Source organism: Nomia melanderi, chromosome 12, assembly GCF_051020985.1.
Source record: "Nomia melanderi isolate GNS246 chromosome 12, iyNomMela1, whole genome shotgun sequence".
NCBI classification, from domain to species: domain Eukaryota; kingdom Metazoa; phylum Arthropoda; class Insecta; order Hymenoptera; family Halictidae; genus Nomia; species Nomia melanderi.
Genome location: NC_135010.1, coordinates 13,636,929 through 13,651,658, shown reverse-complemented (window position 1 = coordinate 13,651,658; position 14,730 = coordinate 13,636,929). Strand labels below are relative to the sequence as shown.

The 14,730-nt window shown below is 53.2% G+C and overlaps 1 protein-coding gene across 5 annotated transcripts in view; it reads right to left on the bottom strand.

The window, feature by feature from the left end:
• LOC116433684 (uncharacterized) overlaps positions 1-14,730 on the bottom strand; it is a 215,443-nt gene that overhangs the window by 34,672 nt on the left and 166,041 nt on the right. For all 5 annotated transcript variants that reach the window (XR_012999873.1, XR_012999874.1, XM_076372844.1 and 2 more), the window contains one exon: positions 11,806-11,881. Coding sequence is in view for 3 of the 5 variants with exons in the window: in XM_076372844.1 (XP_076228959.1) it covers positions 11,806-11,881 (76 nt within the window). In the remaining 2 variants the exon portion in view is untranslated. The remainder of the gene's footprint in view (positions 1-11,805; positions 11,882-14,730) is intronic.

Here is a 14,730-nt window from a genome sequence, read left to right as displayed (position 1 = left end):
ACCGGTTTTGAGTGAAGATGATCTATTGTTAGTCTCTTCTTCCACGATGATGGAGACGATGGTTGCTTCTCCGAGAGATTACCACAGAAACCGATACGGGAGTGCTTAAATTGCATGATAAACCAGCGGAAGTTTGAACAGCAGCACTGTTTTCCGCAAAAAGTCCCGAGAAACTCGCCCCGACCGCCGGTCCGAGCCTTAAATCAAAAGCCAGCGGAACGGAAACGAAAAAGCAAAGAAGGGCACATAAAGAAAGGAAGTCTATCCCCGTCGAGATCCAGATTTCCCGAGCTTTCGCCGGCTCCTAAATCTATATTTCACGGGGATCTCACGGACAGTCGTCGCACCTATTTATACGACGTCGAGTGTACTCGACTTCTCGCGAGCAAACGCGTAAGACCCGTGACGAGGAGGAGGAGGAGGAGGTGGAGGAAGATGCGGAGGAAGAAGAAGAAGAAGAAGAAGAAGAAGAAGTAGAAGTAGAAGAAGAAAACGAGAGCGAAGAACGAGCGCTGCGACCGAGTGGGAGGAGGAGAAGGTCGAGGAGGGAGAGCCGATGGTTCTGCCACAGTCAGGACACGATCGCGGAGCATGGACCCACGGCCGGAGGGAGATAAAGAGAAAAAGAGGGACAGACGGAGGGAGAGAGAGCGAGACGCGGAGAGAGAGAGGGGAATAAAGTAAGTCGACGTTGAGCGTGTGTGGGGTCGCGTCGTACGTAGCGGGTGGAACGAGACGGACGCGAAAGGAGACGAGAGAAGGATCGAGAGGGAAAAGCCGTGACGAAGGTGTGCTGTGCAGACCGACAGAGACGGAGACGGAGGGACAGAGATGGAAGAGAAAGAGAGAGAGAAAGAGCGAGAAAGAGATGGAGAGGGAGAGATGCAGGACTGAGCCAGAGAGAAAGACGAGGAGAGAGAAAGGAGAGGACAACCCCCTCTTCTTCGCGGGTTGACTCGAACGCCGGCGATATCTCGACCAATCAAATCACGCCGCGGGCTCCGCCTTTTATCATTATTTTACTTGTTTTCCCTTTACTTCACCCTCATTGGATGACATTCTCCGGGCCATTTCGCGTTGCAAAAAAGATACCCGCGCCCAACCGGCGACTCCATGCTTCCTGCCGCGTCCTTCGGTACCCTTCTGGTACCCACCTTGGTCCCACGGACCACCTCCGCGGTGATTCGTACGCCGCATACCGCGAGCACGGCTATGTCCTCCCTTCGCGGAGCTTTCCCGGCGATTTCCACGGGAGATTTTCATTTACGCGGGAGCAATTCGGATTCTGCCTCCGGGGGAGTAGGTGTCCAGATCGATACTCGGAAACTTGGCTTGGGATTCCGTTTCGTAGACTTTCGACGAGCTTCGTGTGACTGTTTCTGTGTTGCTATTAGAGAATCTTCGAAACGGTGTATTATTTCTTTGGTACAGTAGTGTAGTTGCTTCTTAGGATAAACCTTCGAAGGTAGATTCGATTTAGCTCGACGACGCCGTAAGTGGATAATCGTCGGAATATGAGTACTGATGCGATGTTTCCTCGAAACATAGAAGTCTCCCTTCGATACGATGAACCAAGAGATTTCCGAGCGAAGATGGATCGCTCGGATCGCTCTCATAACTTCCGATCCTCCGACGTGAAAGCGCGACGAGCTTCCGCGAGGATTCATCGTTCGTTTCCTCTTTTTCGCTCGGTTCCGTTTCGAAATCGTGGGAACGACGAACGGTCGATCGGTCGGTTGGTCGGTCGGTCGGTCGGTCGAGCGGTCGGGACACGAGAGTGCTCGATGTCGAGGAGCGTGCTCGATTCATCGACTTCGTGATCCGGATGAGAGAGAATCAACGATGAAAGCGTCCGCGGCAGCGAGCGGCTCGCGGATAAATTCGTATCGATTCGTCTAGCTGGCGCATCGAGGCCGTGATTGACGAGGTTCTCTCGTCAAGGATTATGCGGTTCGTTGGTCGGAACGAACGGCTTTGGGGCATGAGTGCGTAGACAAATACATAGTCAGCCATCGAGCCCGCCCCGATGGACACTTCCCAAACCTCGAAACCTCGGAAACCGCTCGTGGCTATGCGTCTGCAAAATTGTCGTGTCCTACGCCGGGAACACCTTGCCAATTTCGAGCTATCGCCGACCTGTCGCCGTTATCCGATCATTTTACAGGACCTCCAGCTCTTCCGCTTCTCCCCTCTCCTAACATATTATACTCTTCTTCTGTTAATTAACCCTTTGCACTCCAGAGCCTCTAAGTCACCAAATGATTTGACACAGCAAAACTGTAAACTCTGATATTTAATATTAAACTTCGTATAACGCATCAATGTTCGAAATATTGAGAGAAAATAGTTCTCTTCCTCGATACATGCGAGATTTCTTAATTCAATCTAAGAAAATGTCTGTATATCATTAGAAAATATTGAACATTTCCGGTGAAAAACTGGAGTGCAAAGAGTTAATGCGATGCGATAAATTCTGCTACATGTAGTGTCCGTATTAGCAATTGATCCTTTAATATCAAACTTAAGATTTTCCTAATTGTCTCCAACTCGCAAGGTAACTTGCTATCCAGAAGATCAGTAGATTCTCCCAGCATTCAAGCGTTTACTCCAAGACTCGCTTCTAGCAACTTTCAATACTTCCAAAACCTTCATCCCATAACATCTCCAAACCCCCAGGATGCCGAGCAAACAAGGAACAGCGTAAAGATCAACTCCCCTCTCCGCAGAGATGAACGACAGCCGAGCATTCCTTCGGACTCGTCACCGGCTTCGACGCTATAATTTGCATCGCTCGAGACGCTGGCGTCCGCCGGGTCCCGAGACAATTAACCAGCCTCGTCAGGAGCGAAATCCGCGTGGCTCGTGACGACGACGACGATCGGGCGTGTTCGGTGACGAGCGTCGGGGACCCGTAATTCACGGGGAATAAATTCACTCGAGAGGCGGATGGGCTGGTATCGCGTGCCCCGAAACGGAGCGAAGGAAAAAAAAGCCGCGGCGGAGAGGAAAGAAACGAGCGGTCGCACCTACGTACGTTCGATCTAGCATTGCTCGGCGCGGCATTGTATGTATATCGGCCGGCGCGAAACCCGCGGGCCGGGCCGGGGCGCGAGGAAAAGAGGACGGAGGAGGACGGTCACGCGGGGAGATGCCTCGGAGAGAACATTCTTGTCGAAGAAGGGCACGGGAGGCTCGACAAGGGTTCCTCCGGGAGCGAGGTAGCTTGTAGCACCGGAGAAACAAATTTCTTTCTTCATCGGGCGTGTAACAGACGCTCCGCGCCCGGAGGATCCTCTTTGACGACGAACCTGGACGCGGGACTCGTAAGGGCCGCGATCGGTACGTTTCCTCGGGTCCACCGGCGCGGAAGGACAAATTTGAAATCCGCCAGGAGGAGAGGGAGCGCGGAGGCCGCGGCGAACAGAGACGGAGAGCGGCAAAGCGTACGGAAACTGGATAACGATTTGTTCGAAAAGCAATATAGCCGGCTATCACCGGGCTCCGGTAGTATGAGGCGAAGGAAAACGAGAAGGATGAGGCGCCGGGGGGGCGTGTGTGTGTGTGTGTGTGTGTGTGTGTGTGTGTGTGTGTGTGTGGGGTGCCCTTTTCCTGAAATTTGCATGAGGTATTAAAGCCCGGTGGCTGCGTTCACCAGCGGAGTTCCTGTTTACCGACACCCGAATGCCGAGGATCAAAGGACTTCTGGCAGACTCGCGCCTCTCTGTCTCTCTTTCTCCCTCTCCACGGTCTCTATTCCTCTTTTCGGCGAGCGAGAGGGATGCGGATGGATAGACGGAGGAAGAGAGACGGAAACAAACCGGAGGGAATCATCGCAGGCTGCTCCGGGCCTCCGAGGAACCCCAACTTCGAGTAGTTGCGGGGCCTTTGTCGTTAAATCGTGGATCGGCGCGACAACTGATTTCCTCGGAACAGGCTCGGGGATTACGCTTGTCGCGACGGGTCGAGTTGGATCATTGACATATCGGGCTCCGGGGCGGGCTGCCGGGGAACAGATAGCATCATCCTTCGGTGAGCTGCTTTTCGATCGGTCTCTTCGGGTGGTCGCGTCGCTTCCACGATTTCTGCGATTATAGCCGGTGTTCGTATACCGGAGGTTAGCCGGGAACTTTGACGCTGTAACTGCCGAGTAATCAGACTGATCCATAATTCAGCGTAAAAATTAGAAGGCTGCCAGACGAGTCTGGCGGCTGTAACGTCGGCACGTCGGGTTCGTTCGAGTACGAACCGACTGCAGCCGCGGTTCTGCTCGGCGAACGGACGAAAATCGCGGCGTCTGGTGTGCCGGCGTCGTCGGCGGCGTTATAATCAACGACCCGTTCGGAACGAGGAAGAAACGCTCGGTATTCTCGGCCGATTATCATAATTGCCAGTTAATTACGAGCCGGGTGCGTGTAATACACCCGCGAGCCCGGAACGGCGCGGGTGCCTGCGATCGGATTCACCAATTTCACGCGTAATAAAGCCATGGGAGGAATCACTCGGCAGCCCCGGCGATTATATTCCGTAAGGCCGCGAAAACCGCGGCGCGTTCCGTTGCCTGCGAGATCGAACCCCGGACCGATGACACGGTGCACGGCTCGCCGCTATTCGGCGCCGCGCGGGGAAAGACGGATGGCCGACGGATCCTTGGACGCGGAGCGGGCAACGTGGCTCGCAACGATATTCCAGGAATGTTAACGCGAGTAATCGTATTCTTGCTCGGATCCGTGCGCCCCGTAAAAACGCTAGCTGGCAGTGATGTATGCCGTCGGGGGCACGCATCGCATAAGTAAGGAGGGCCTTGGGCCCATTCATCAGCTAACGGGGGAGCCGGAGGGGAAGGGAATAGGCCCACGGACCACTTCGCTCTTCCATTCCCCCACCCACGCCCCCTTCTCCGTCTTTTCGTCATCTCGGTCCCTGCTCCGCTACGGCGAAGGGACACTCTGATCGCGTCCCCCTGATTCCACTCGATAACGAAAGCCTCTGCCGGACGATTCACTGATCAACTGATTGCTCCGCTAGAATCTCAATGGTATCGACCCCATGGCGATCCTAAGTTCTACGGATTTCAAGCTTCTGGCAAATGCAGTTCTCAAATCAGACATCTACAAACCTCTATTCCAACCACAAACCAATCAGCTACGAAAACCTCCAGCCTTCAACCTTCACACCTCATCGCAGTTATCAACACAATATACTGCGATACATCAAACTGACGAAGTTGCGATGTATCGAACTCGTCCCTCCACGCACGGCTGAACCAACCCTTAGGACCTGAAGACGGTTGAAGTAAACTGGTCGCCAAGGAGTTGGTCAGAGTAAAGACAAGCGAGTAGTCTTCGAGCGAACGTGAACCAGAAAAGACGTATCGAACCCGTGCGCATAATTCTAAATAGAACTGTAAAAAGGACGTTAGACCCACCCAGCGCGATGGTGTCAGAAGTGGGACATAAATAGAATATTAATAACCCACATCAGACGCAACACGCTCGCGTTCCTCTCGCGAAACAAAAAGAACAGTCCATCCGAGGACCTGGTCGTTAGGCGATATTGAAATGTCCGGCGTCTACGAGTTAGCGTCCGCCGAACGTTAATGTCCGCCTAGCGTAAAAACCGTGGCGGGGCCGGACGAATTCATCGAGAGGCCGCAGAAGAAACGGCGAAGAAACGGCGGAGGAACGGCTTTCCTGACAAATAGAATTGGAGGGCACGCGTTGCGTTCAGAGAAGGGGGGCCCGGGGCCCGGGGAGCTCGGGGTGTCGCGTTCCCGGAGCACCGGCGGGCGCCAAACCGCATTTTAGGCGAGCTATCCATACCAGCTGATGTTCGGGACCGTAAGGATATCATTCCGCGCTCGGACAGCCGGAGAACGCGGAACGAGGGGCGGAGGGGTGGGCGCCGGGGGGCGGCGACGGCGGGGAATGCAAAAAGGTCGTGGCGCTCGGCCCCGGGTCCCGGGCCGGCCGGCCCGGCCGGGACCCGGGTTGCCGCGTTTTACAAATTATTCAATTAGCCCCGCGAATTAAGGTATGCATATTCATCGCTCTCTGATACGCGTACGTGCGCCCGGTGCCGGCGCTCTCCGCGGTGCCACGGCTACATTCACCGCGCATAAACAATTCGGGCTCGCACACGCGCGTTAGACGCTCTAACGAACTCGCAGCTGCATCCGAAATGCATCCGTTTTGCAACGATGCGGACGGCCAGGAGGAGAAAGGGATATATCTGCGCGGACGGTGGATACGTTCGGTGATCTCTGGACGATACGTTTTTTTCTAGTTCTCGTTGAGGAGGTTTCACCGTGGAACTGATTCTTTGGGAAACTTGCTTCTGTCTAGTAGAGCTGAGAGGTTGAGGATGATCTGAGGATGATCTGGGAGATATCTGTAGAAAGGAATTGAATAGTGGAGATGAATGTTATTAGAAGCAAACTGTCGTTTAATATTACTAGATATTCTGTCTATCGTGGTAGTCTCCGATCGACAAGCTGCAATTATCACTGATTAGCAATCAACGTTCGTTCCACAGAGCGAGGTCTACTCAATTCCGAGACATCCGACGGGTGTCCAGCCGCGGAGCGACGTGCCGTGTAAAATGGTAAAAAGGGGGAATTAATTGGCCAGGGCTGAGCGCGCGGATTAAAGCGCACGCGGGTCCAGAAAACGAAGCGGATTATTATTTCTTCCGGTAGATAAAGCGGTGCCACGGAACGAGGGAAATAAAGTTTCGCCCGCGGGCGTAGCCGAAGTAGGCTGGCCACGGTCCGTACACGCCGGTCAGAGTTACGGGTCGAGGCTCCCGCGGTCCGGGGGTCGCGCTTAAAACAACGGCCGGAGAAATGCACATTTTAATCGTATCGCTAATAGCTGGACGTTTATAAGCCTCGGTGTGTCTCATGAATACGCATGTATTCTTGCCGGTGACAACGGCGGAGAATTAATGCCCGGCAGGATGTACGCGGCGGGACACGTCGAGATTTTCGTTTCGTTCCGTTCCGTTCCGTTCCGTTCCGTTCCGTTTCGCTTCAGCCGCGTATATTCTTCTTTTCGCGGACCGCCCAGCGGTTTTCCCGAAACCGCTCGCTCGTTCCCTCCCGCAAACGGAGCGGACGAGCGGCGATCGCCGCGGGGTTACGAAACGGTTCGTTAATTGGCGGTGTTCCCGCTTCTTTTTTCTCTCTCCTGCTCTCCCGTCGAATCGGAAGCATATCGCGGGAGGTGGGCCCCGCTTTTAGCGTCTTATTGAAAGTTCTGTTTGTCGAGACGGCAACCGTAACGGTAGCGAGTCGGCCGGGCCGCAGATAAATCGTGTTCCACCGCAGCCACGGGAACGCGTTTCGTATGTATATTGTATTCATATTTATGTGAATAATTGCGGTAATGGTGGGTCGAGTAATTGAGACTCGTGTAAGCGTTTACGAAGTTAGCACCGGCTCATCGACCCTCTTCTCATTTTCATATCTTTATCGTTCCCTCTCTCTCCCTCTCTCTCACTCTGGCTCCCCGCTCCTCGTTTCCTCTCTCTCCGTTGCTCTCGAGAGGAACCGCTATTGTCAGCGCCGGAGCATCAATCGTCCCCGCTGTTTAATCGACGTTGCAACCGATTTCCTCGAATCTCTCCTGCTTCGTGTCCTATTTTATGTGACAAACGCGTTGTCAACTTGGAACAAGGAACCAGAGAATTTGATAATTCTTCGACATCCTCGTTCCTTCCGTACACTTTCCTACCTTCAGTCAACTCGCCGATTAAGCGAACAAAGCGTGACTATCTGCCAGCAACGAGATTCGCTAGTGTACAAGAAACAAAAGAAAGGCAACACCGCTACACGGTATCTGTTCCGCGATTCCCCGGCCAGTATCATCGAGACAGATGTTTCCGAGCATCTCGCGGAGTATGCTCGCGGATAACCTTGTCCCCGCAACCGGAACGCCTCGCGCCGCGGCTCCTTTATGAATGTAAATGTATTCCCGATCGTGCGATCAGATAGTTTAATATTAATAATAGAGCACGGCTACGGAGATTATCGCGGAGCTTCCGCGGAATTTGTCGGCGTCCGTGTCACGGCGATATGCATCCCCGATATCGGGGACCAATTACGGCCGGATTGAGTCATAACGATTCTGGTTATGTTAAACACCGAGTCCCTCGGCCCGTTTTCGCCGATACCCTAGTAGCGACGCCGCGCGGGCACGATATAAGATAGCGTGAAAGCATTCCACCCCGGCCTTTAATTGGATACTTGTCTTTCTCGGCTGTTTCGCGCGAGCCGCGGCCGCGTTAGTAGGCGCACACGCGAAACCGCGGCGTTATCGCGGCGAAACGCTCGGCCAACCAGACGCTCGCGATAGTCTGCCTTCAATAACGGGGCGTATTACATAAAGCCGGCTTTCAGTGGCCGGCCGTTGCCATTCTTCTCCTTTTTCCCTCTTTTTCCCACCCATTCCTCCCCATAAACCGCGCCGTTGCCCCGCGAGATCGCGTTCGCGTCTACGCGTCGGCGTTTTCTACGTTTCCAGCCGTGTTTACGTCTTAACTCGCCGATCTACGGCTTCGATCGCGGAATCTAGCCGGCGGATCTCGGGGAAATCGGGGAAATTGAAATACCGCGGCTGGTCGTGTTGGTTTTACGAGGATCACGGGAGTCGCTCGTTTCGGCCGGCCGTTCTTGCGATACGATACGGTTGGCCTATCGACTCGCGATCTGCGAGGAGTAATCTTGATTACGGTGACTCGTTTGTTGATACGTTCGAAGCTTTCTACAATTAGCTTATCGACGATTCGAACAATCGCGACAGAGGAGTCGCGAAACGAACAATGCGAGAGGGAGGAGAGAGGAATACGAAGGATATCCGCGCGCGACAAACGTCGTTACCGAAGTTAACGGGTTAATCGCCGGCGAATACGCGGTGCCGGATAGAAAACGAAAGGGGCGCGCGCGTCGAAAGGTAGGCGAGGTTTCCCCGGTAATTCCCATCGGTTCCAACGATACGTACTTACAGCCGCGGCTCGCCGTATTTCTTGCTTGACTTTAATATGAGGCTCGGCGCGTAAGTAGACGTTACATAAAATGGCAAATATCGGAAGGGCTTACGGCCGTATTATGCCGACGGTGCGGCTTTATTGCGCGACATTCTCCCGGCGGACGCGCAAGAGAAGAAGAAGAAAAAAAAATCGCCGGAGAGAAGGAGAAAAAATCACGGAGCCAAAGAAGCGGGACGAAGGAGAACAAGGGACAGACCACCGGCAGATGTACAGGATGTCCCCGTTCGAAGTGTCCGTGCTCGATTTTCCGTCCATGTACAGGGTGTCCCGCGAGACGACGCGTTGCCCGTCGTTCGGTTTCTTTCGCCTCGTTCTCGTTCCCCCGTTGTCGCCGTTTGCGAAAGAAACTGAACGAACGAACGAACGGCGGAACGAAAAGATCGGTCTAGCAACCTCGATCCGCCGCTCGCCGGCACGCTCGACCGCGCTCGATCCGCGAACGTTCGCGGAACGGCAGGTGGAGAGCGAAATTTCCTGCGATAAATCCTCGAGGATCGTATTAAGGGACGAGCATTCGCCGTGCAAACAGTCGCTCGATCGTTACGATCTAGCCTGCCGTGAAATATATCCCGTCCGCGAAAACCGTATATCTTCGGGTACGCGACGCGTTAAATTCCCGCGGCGCGATTCATTGGAAACCCGCGGGCACGGTTATATCGACACCCTTTAAGGATCCCGGTCGGATCGGAAGCGATAGATCCGGCCGGCCGGCACCGGGCAGCACGCGTTTCCCATTTCTGTCGATCGCTCGTCGATTTTCAGCGAAGCCACCGCTCGTCGGCGGGAGGGCGGAAGCGGATTCCCTGGTCGTCCGAAGGACAAGAGGAGGAAAAAAATAAAACAGGCCAATCGGTACGGTCCTTTTTCCTCGCTCGCCGGCGAGATAGAGTTCGGATCGTTGCGAAACTGTTCGTTCCGCGAAAGGAGATCTCCTTCGAGTCGGGCGTCTAACAGAGATAAACGAGGTACGCGTCGGGAGCACTCGAGACGAGTTCGCAGGCGATCCCCGACGGTTATTTCCAGGCAAGAAGAACTGCGATTAGAGCGATTAGAGAGACCACGGCGTGCGTGTGGAACGGAACGGTTCCATATATCTAGCCAAGCTTTGCGCAACGTTCCAACGCGCTTCGTCTCGGTCTCAATTAACGCAATTACCCGGCTCCCTCGTCTAATTACCTATCAAACGGAATTGCTATCGTGAACGCGCGGACGCGCAACTCGCGCTCGCGCTGCCGTACGCGCGCGAGCTCGCCGGCGACCAAGCTTGCCTAGCCCCGGCTGGCTGGCTGGCTGGCTGGCTGGCTGGCTGGCTGGCTGGCTGGTCTCTAATGAACGTTATTAATTGCTTTATGATTTTTCGATAAAACATCGCCGCCGTAATCAAGTCATTATCCCACGTACCGCGTCCTCGTTCCTCCGTCTCCGCCCCTCGCTCCCTCCGCCTCCTCTCTCTCTCCCGTGGTACACTCAATTTCCCGTTTTTCGTCCCCGTACGGTCTTTCCGTGCTCCCGGACGGACCCTGGGAACTGTCCACGCCTCGGCCAACTTCTATCAACTAATAACTAGACTACCGAAGTTTATGCATTCATAGCATCTCATAAAACCCACGGAACTCCGTAAAATGAAGACTTTAATAAAGCATCCTGCTATATATAGGACGCGGAGTTTATTTCGAGCGCGATGCGAACGGGGGAACTTTGTTTGAATACGGTTTCTGATTGTACTTTGCGGCTTCTTCCGCCTCGATGTTGCGCGAGTTTTCTCGGGGAACCGTTCCAAATATCGAAGACGTTACTCTTGTCATCGGTAACTGCTGTTTCTTTCGATATTTTCGATGGAGACCCTTTGAAATCCCGTTTCGAACCTCTTACCGCGATATATACACCATTAGACGCAACGTTTACGTTTCTGTGACGATGGAGAACGATTCCAGCGAGATACCCAACGCGTTAATGAAACTCCGCGACTGTTCCTCGCGATAATTACCCTCCCGCGTAGGCCGACGCGACTCTGTGCCGCGTGCGCGCAAAAATTCCGGACAGATCTCAGCCGCGACACCCACCGGCTGATCGAACCCCGTTACTCGCGGATAGATATTTATGAGCAAAAGTTTACGAGGCCCCCGGGGCGGTTTATAATGTAATTTATATGCGCGCTTACCGTCGAAACTCGCCGCGCGGAAGGAAGGTCGCGGGGCTTAACAGTCGGATTACTTCTGAGTGTCATTCCGCGGGAAGTTTGCGGGGTTCATTTGAATATCGCGCGGCCAACTTTTATAACAGTCTCTCCTTGGATCTATTAGCGGCCGTATCGCGGGGCCTTTGTTCGCCGGATCTCCTTCGGCTCGCGACGAAAATGCTGTTGCGCTCTGACCCGGTTCCGCGCCATCGCCGCGTTGTCCTTAACCCTTCGAGTCGCGGATCTGACTAATTTCGCAACGCCCCGCATACGATAATTACTCCTACGTCGCGCAGATACACCGACCTCGAAACAACTTTCTTTCTAAGCTAAACTATTTCCTTCCAACAGAATCGAATCTCTTCGATTTTCCGATCGAAGATCAAACTCACCAAGTTCGTCATATCCAGTCGCCTAGAAGCACGCTCGTTCTCAAAGCCGCGAAAAGATACCGAGCTCAAAACGACTTCCTTCTATAACGTGTCTAATCGTTAACTCGAATAAAAATTTTATCTAAGCTATTTCCTTACCAGCAACAGAATCGAATCTCTTCGATTTTCCGATCTACAGATCAAACTCACCAAGTTCGTCATATCCAGTCGCCCAGAAGCACGCTCGTTCTTCCCAGAGGCGCGTCCTCCAGCCGACGTGGAGCACCTGCGCAACAAACGAAGCAACGATTCAATTCCGGAGCGCCATATGTCAGGAGGGAATCGCGTTTCGCCTGTTTCTCGCCACTTTGACGGTTCGCGGAGCGATAAAACCGCGTGTACTCGCACACGTCCTTTGTATCGCGGCCGTAGGATCACGCGACGACGGTGCCCGGCCGTTATCCTCGGGGATCAAACGGAACGGGGACGAAGGGGGCGCCGCCGCGAGGGGATAAAAAAGTCGTTAAAGACGCGCCCTTGCGATAAGTCGACGGCGTGAGAGGAGCGTAACGATTCCGACGATAGAAGGGACGGAAAAAGGAAGAGGGGCCCGGGGAGCGGGCCAGGGAAGAGGGACAAGCGAGCAGGTGAGATCGGCGGGAGACACGGCGACGAGGGAATTCGGCGTGCGGGGGGAACGGGGCGGCTCGTCACGGATGCCCTCTCGCCGGTTCCCCTATTCTCTTATCTCCGGCGAGCCAATTTGATAGATCAACGATAGACCCGCCCGGTCTATAAAACGCCAGGCTGCCTCTCCGCGGGGACAGGTGCATCGTCGCGGGCCGCGCGACCCGGCGAAGATGCACCTGACCGAGTGCCACCCCTCTGTGTATCTCTATCACCGTTAAATTACACCGAAACCTCGGCCGTTTCACGGGCCAAGATTAAAGAGCGGACGTTTAGCGTGATGGAACATCCTGCTGCACTTGATCCCCGGACTTTTTAACCGTCTACCCTGTCATTTCTTTCGGAGCTCCGTTCGCTGGAGATACTTTGTGCGACGATAGTTTAGTAGGGATAACGAAGGGTTCCGAGCTCGCGCGTACACGCGTGTAACGATGGTATTAATTGGTGTGAGTGACGAGGAATGTGTCGGTGAACGATGAATGTACGTGAACGTCGCGTGTTTCGAATGAATGTTTAAGATAGAGTATTTTGAACTGATTGTAATATTGATTTGTATATGTTGACCCTCGGTCACCACTTGATTTCCTACGTTGAAGCTATAAAGTTTGATATTTAATATTACACTTCGTACAATGCATCGATCTGAGAAATATTGACGTAAAATAGCTTTGTCCGTCGATTCACGTGAATTTCTCGTCGAGTTGTTTTTACAGAGTATCGTCTTCGTCTCATCGGAAAGTGTTGAAATATTTCTAGTGAAAAACTTCGGAGTGCAAAGGGTTAATGACGCTTGAATGCATCTGGAATGATACAAATGTATGTGCGATTTGATTTCGATTCATTGTTTTACTGCGAGTCATAGTAAAAATGTTGTTTATAGAAAATATTCTCTTTTTCGTATATTTATCTGTGAACCATCATGGAGACTGGAGTAATAGGTTTCCTAGGATTCAACACAAAACCTACCGAGCAGTTGAATTCACTTTCTGAAATTCAAGAATGCATTCATCGAGACATTAACTGATTGATAATTCAGTATAGTGTTACTAAATCAATTTCTTGAATAATCTCTTCATATCTGTCGTCCGTTTAATAATTGCAAAAAGAAGAAACCAGGAATAGGTTATTTCGACCAGTCTGGTAGGTTTAGCGTTAAATCGACTCCGATCGTCGATTCAGTGGAAATATACGGATCTATCGTGGCAGTTTGCATAGGAGGATCACTGTAATGTTAACAACCGTGAAAGGAAGAACGATGTTATCCGTCCGATATGTTTACTGTTAAAGCGGAGCGACTGATAACAGAGGAACGATATTTAATACGGACCCAACGGAGCCGAGTATCGTTTACTTTTATTAACTTCCTCCCGAGATCCAGCTCGCGCGAGTCTAACGCGATATTGTTCGGGAAGGGGTTAATTGTTACCGGGGCCAGCGAGGATCGTCCGCGCATCGTCGCTCGCCCGATCTAGACGGAAGATACGATTCCTCGAGTACGGAACTAAGCTCCTGCTTTTTATATCCTCGCGCCGGTGTCCGTCGAACGCGTTCGCGCACATCCTGGCCGCGTAATCCGAGCTCTTAGCAACGTTCCACGGGGATCCGCGCTCGCGGAACGGGAACAAATAGGAGTCCGCGGGCTGCGAGCCGACGGGTTTCGACGAATCCGCCGTCGCCGTCGGCCGAGGAGGAAAACTTAGAAAAGTCGTGTCCCGGGTAAACCCGGAATCGCGGGATTATCCGAGATGATCGCCTAATAGCTTTAGGAAAGAATCGACTGGAGGGGAACTGCTTAAAATTAGCATAAGCCCCGACTCGGCCCGCCTAACGAGCGGAAGAGCTGAGACCCCAAAAGTGCTGGCGACGAGACGCGAAAAAAAAGAGAAAAAACCAACATGGAAGACGAACGGGGGTAGGAAAATCAGACGTCATTGGAACTTCGGAGATTCAATCGATCATTTTCACTTTCCCGAGCCGACGTTCGATTAACTCGTCGGGCGGCCTCCGATACCTTCGAGCCGACTTCGTCGCTTATCCGACCAGCCGTAGAACTTAATTGCGCCACCTTCGATTGCCGTATCCACGGTGCTATCAATTACGCGAGGATTACGTACGGCGCGATTTAATTCGCTGTTAATCGGCGATATTCGTTGGAAACCGAACGCTTAATGGTTCCGACTGGAGGATCAGACCCCGGAAGAGCCTCGGAATGCCTGTTATCCATCAGGCAACGAGTTAAACGCGTCAATTATCGGTTTAACAGGTATATCGCGAGCGAGGCTCGTTCTTTCCGCGAGCGGGAGCCGGCTCGCGCGCCGAGGAACCGCCGGGGGAGCGGTATGGAGGCGCATTCGTCACGCGGGATACGCAATTGTCACGCGATCCCGCGAGTCGGCCGGCTCGCGGTCACGCGCGTCGAATCTTCCGGGTATCGGTGTCGGCTCTGTT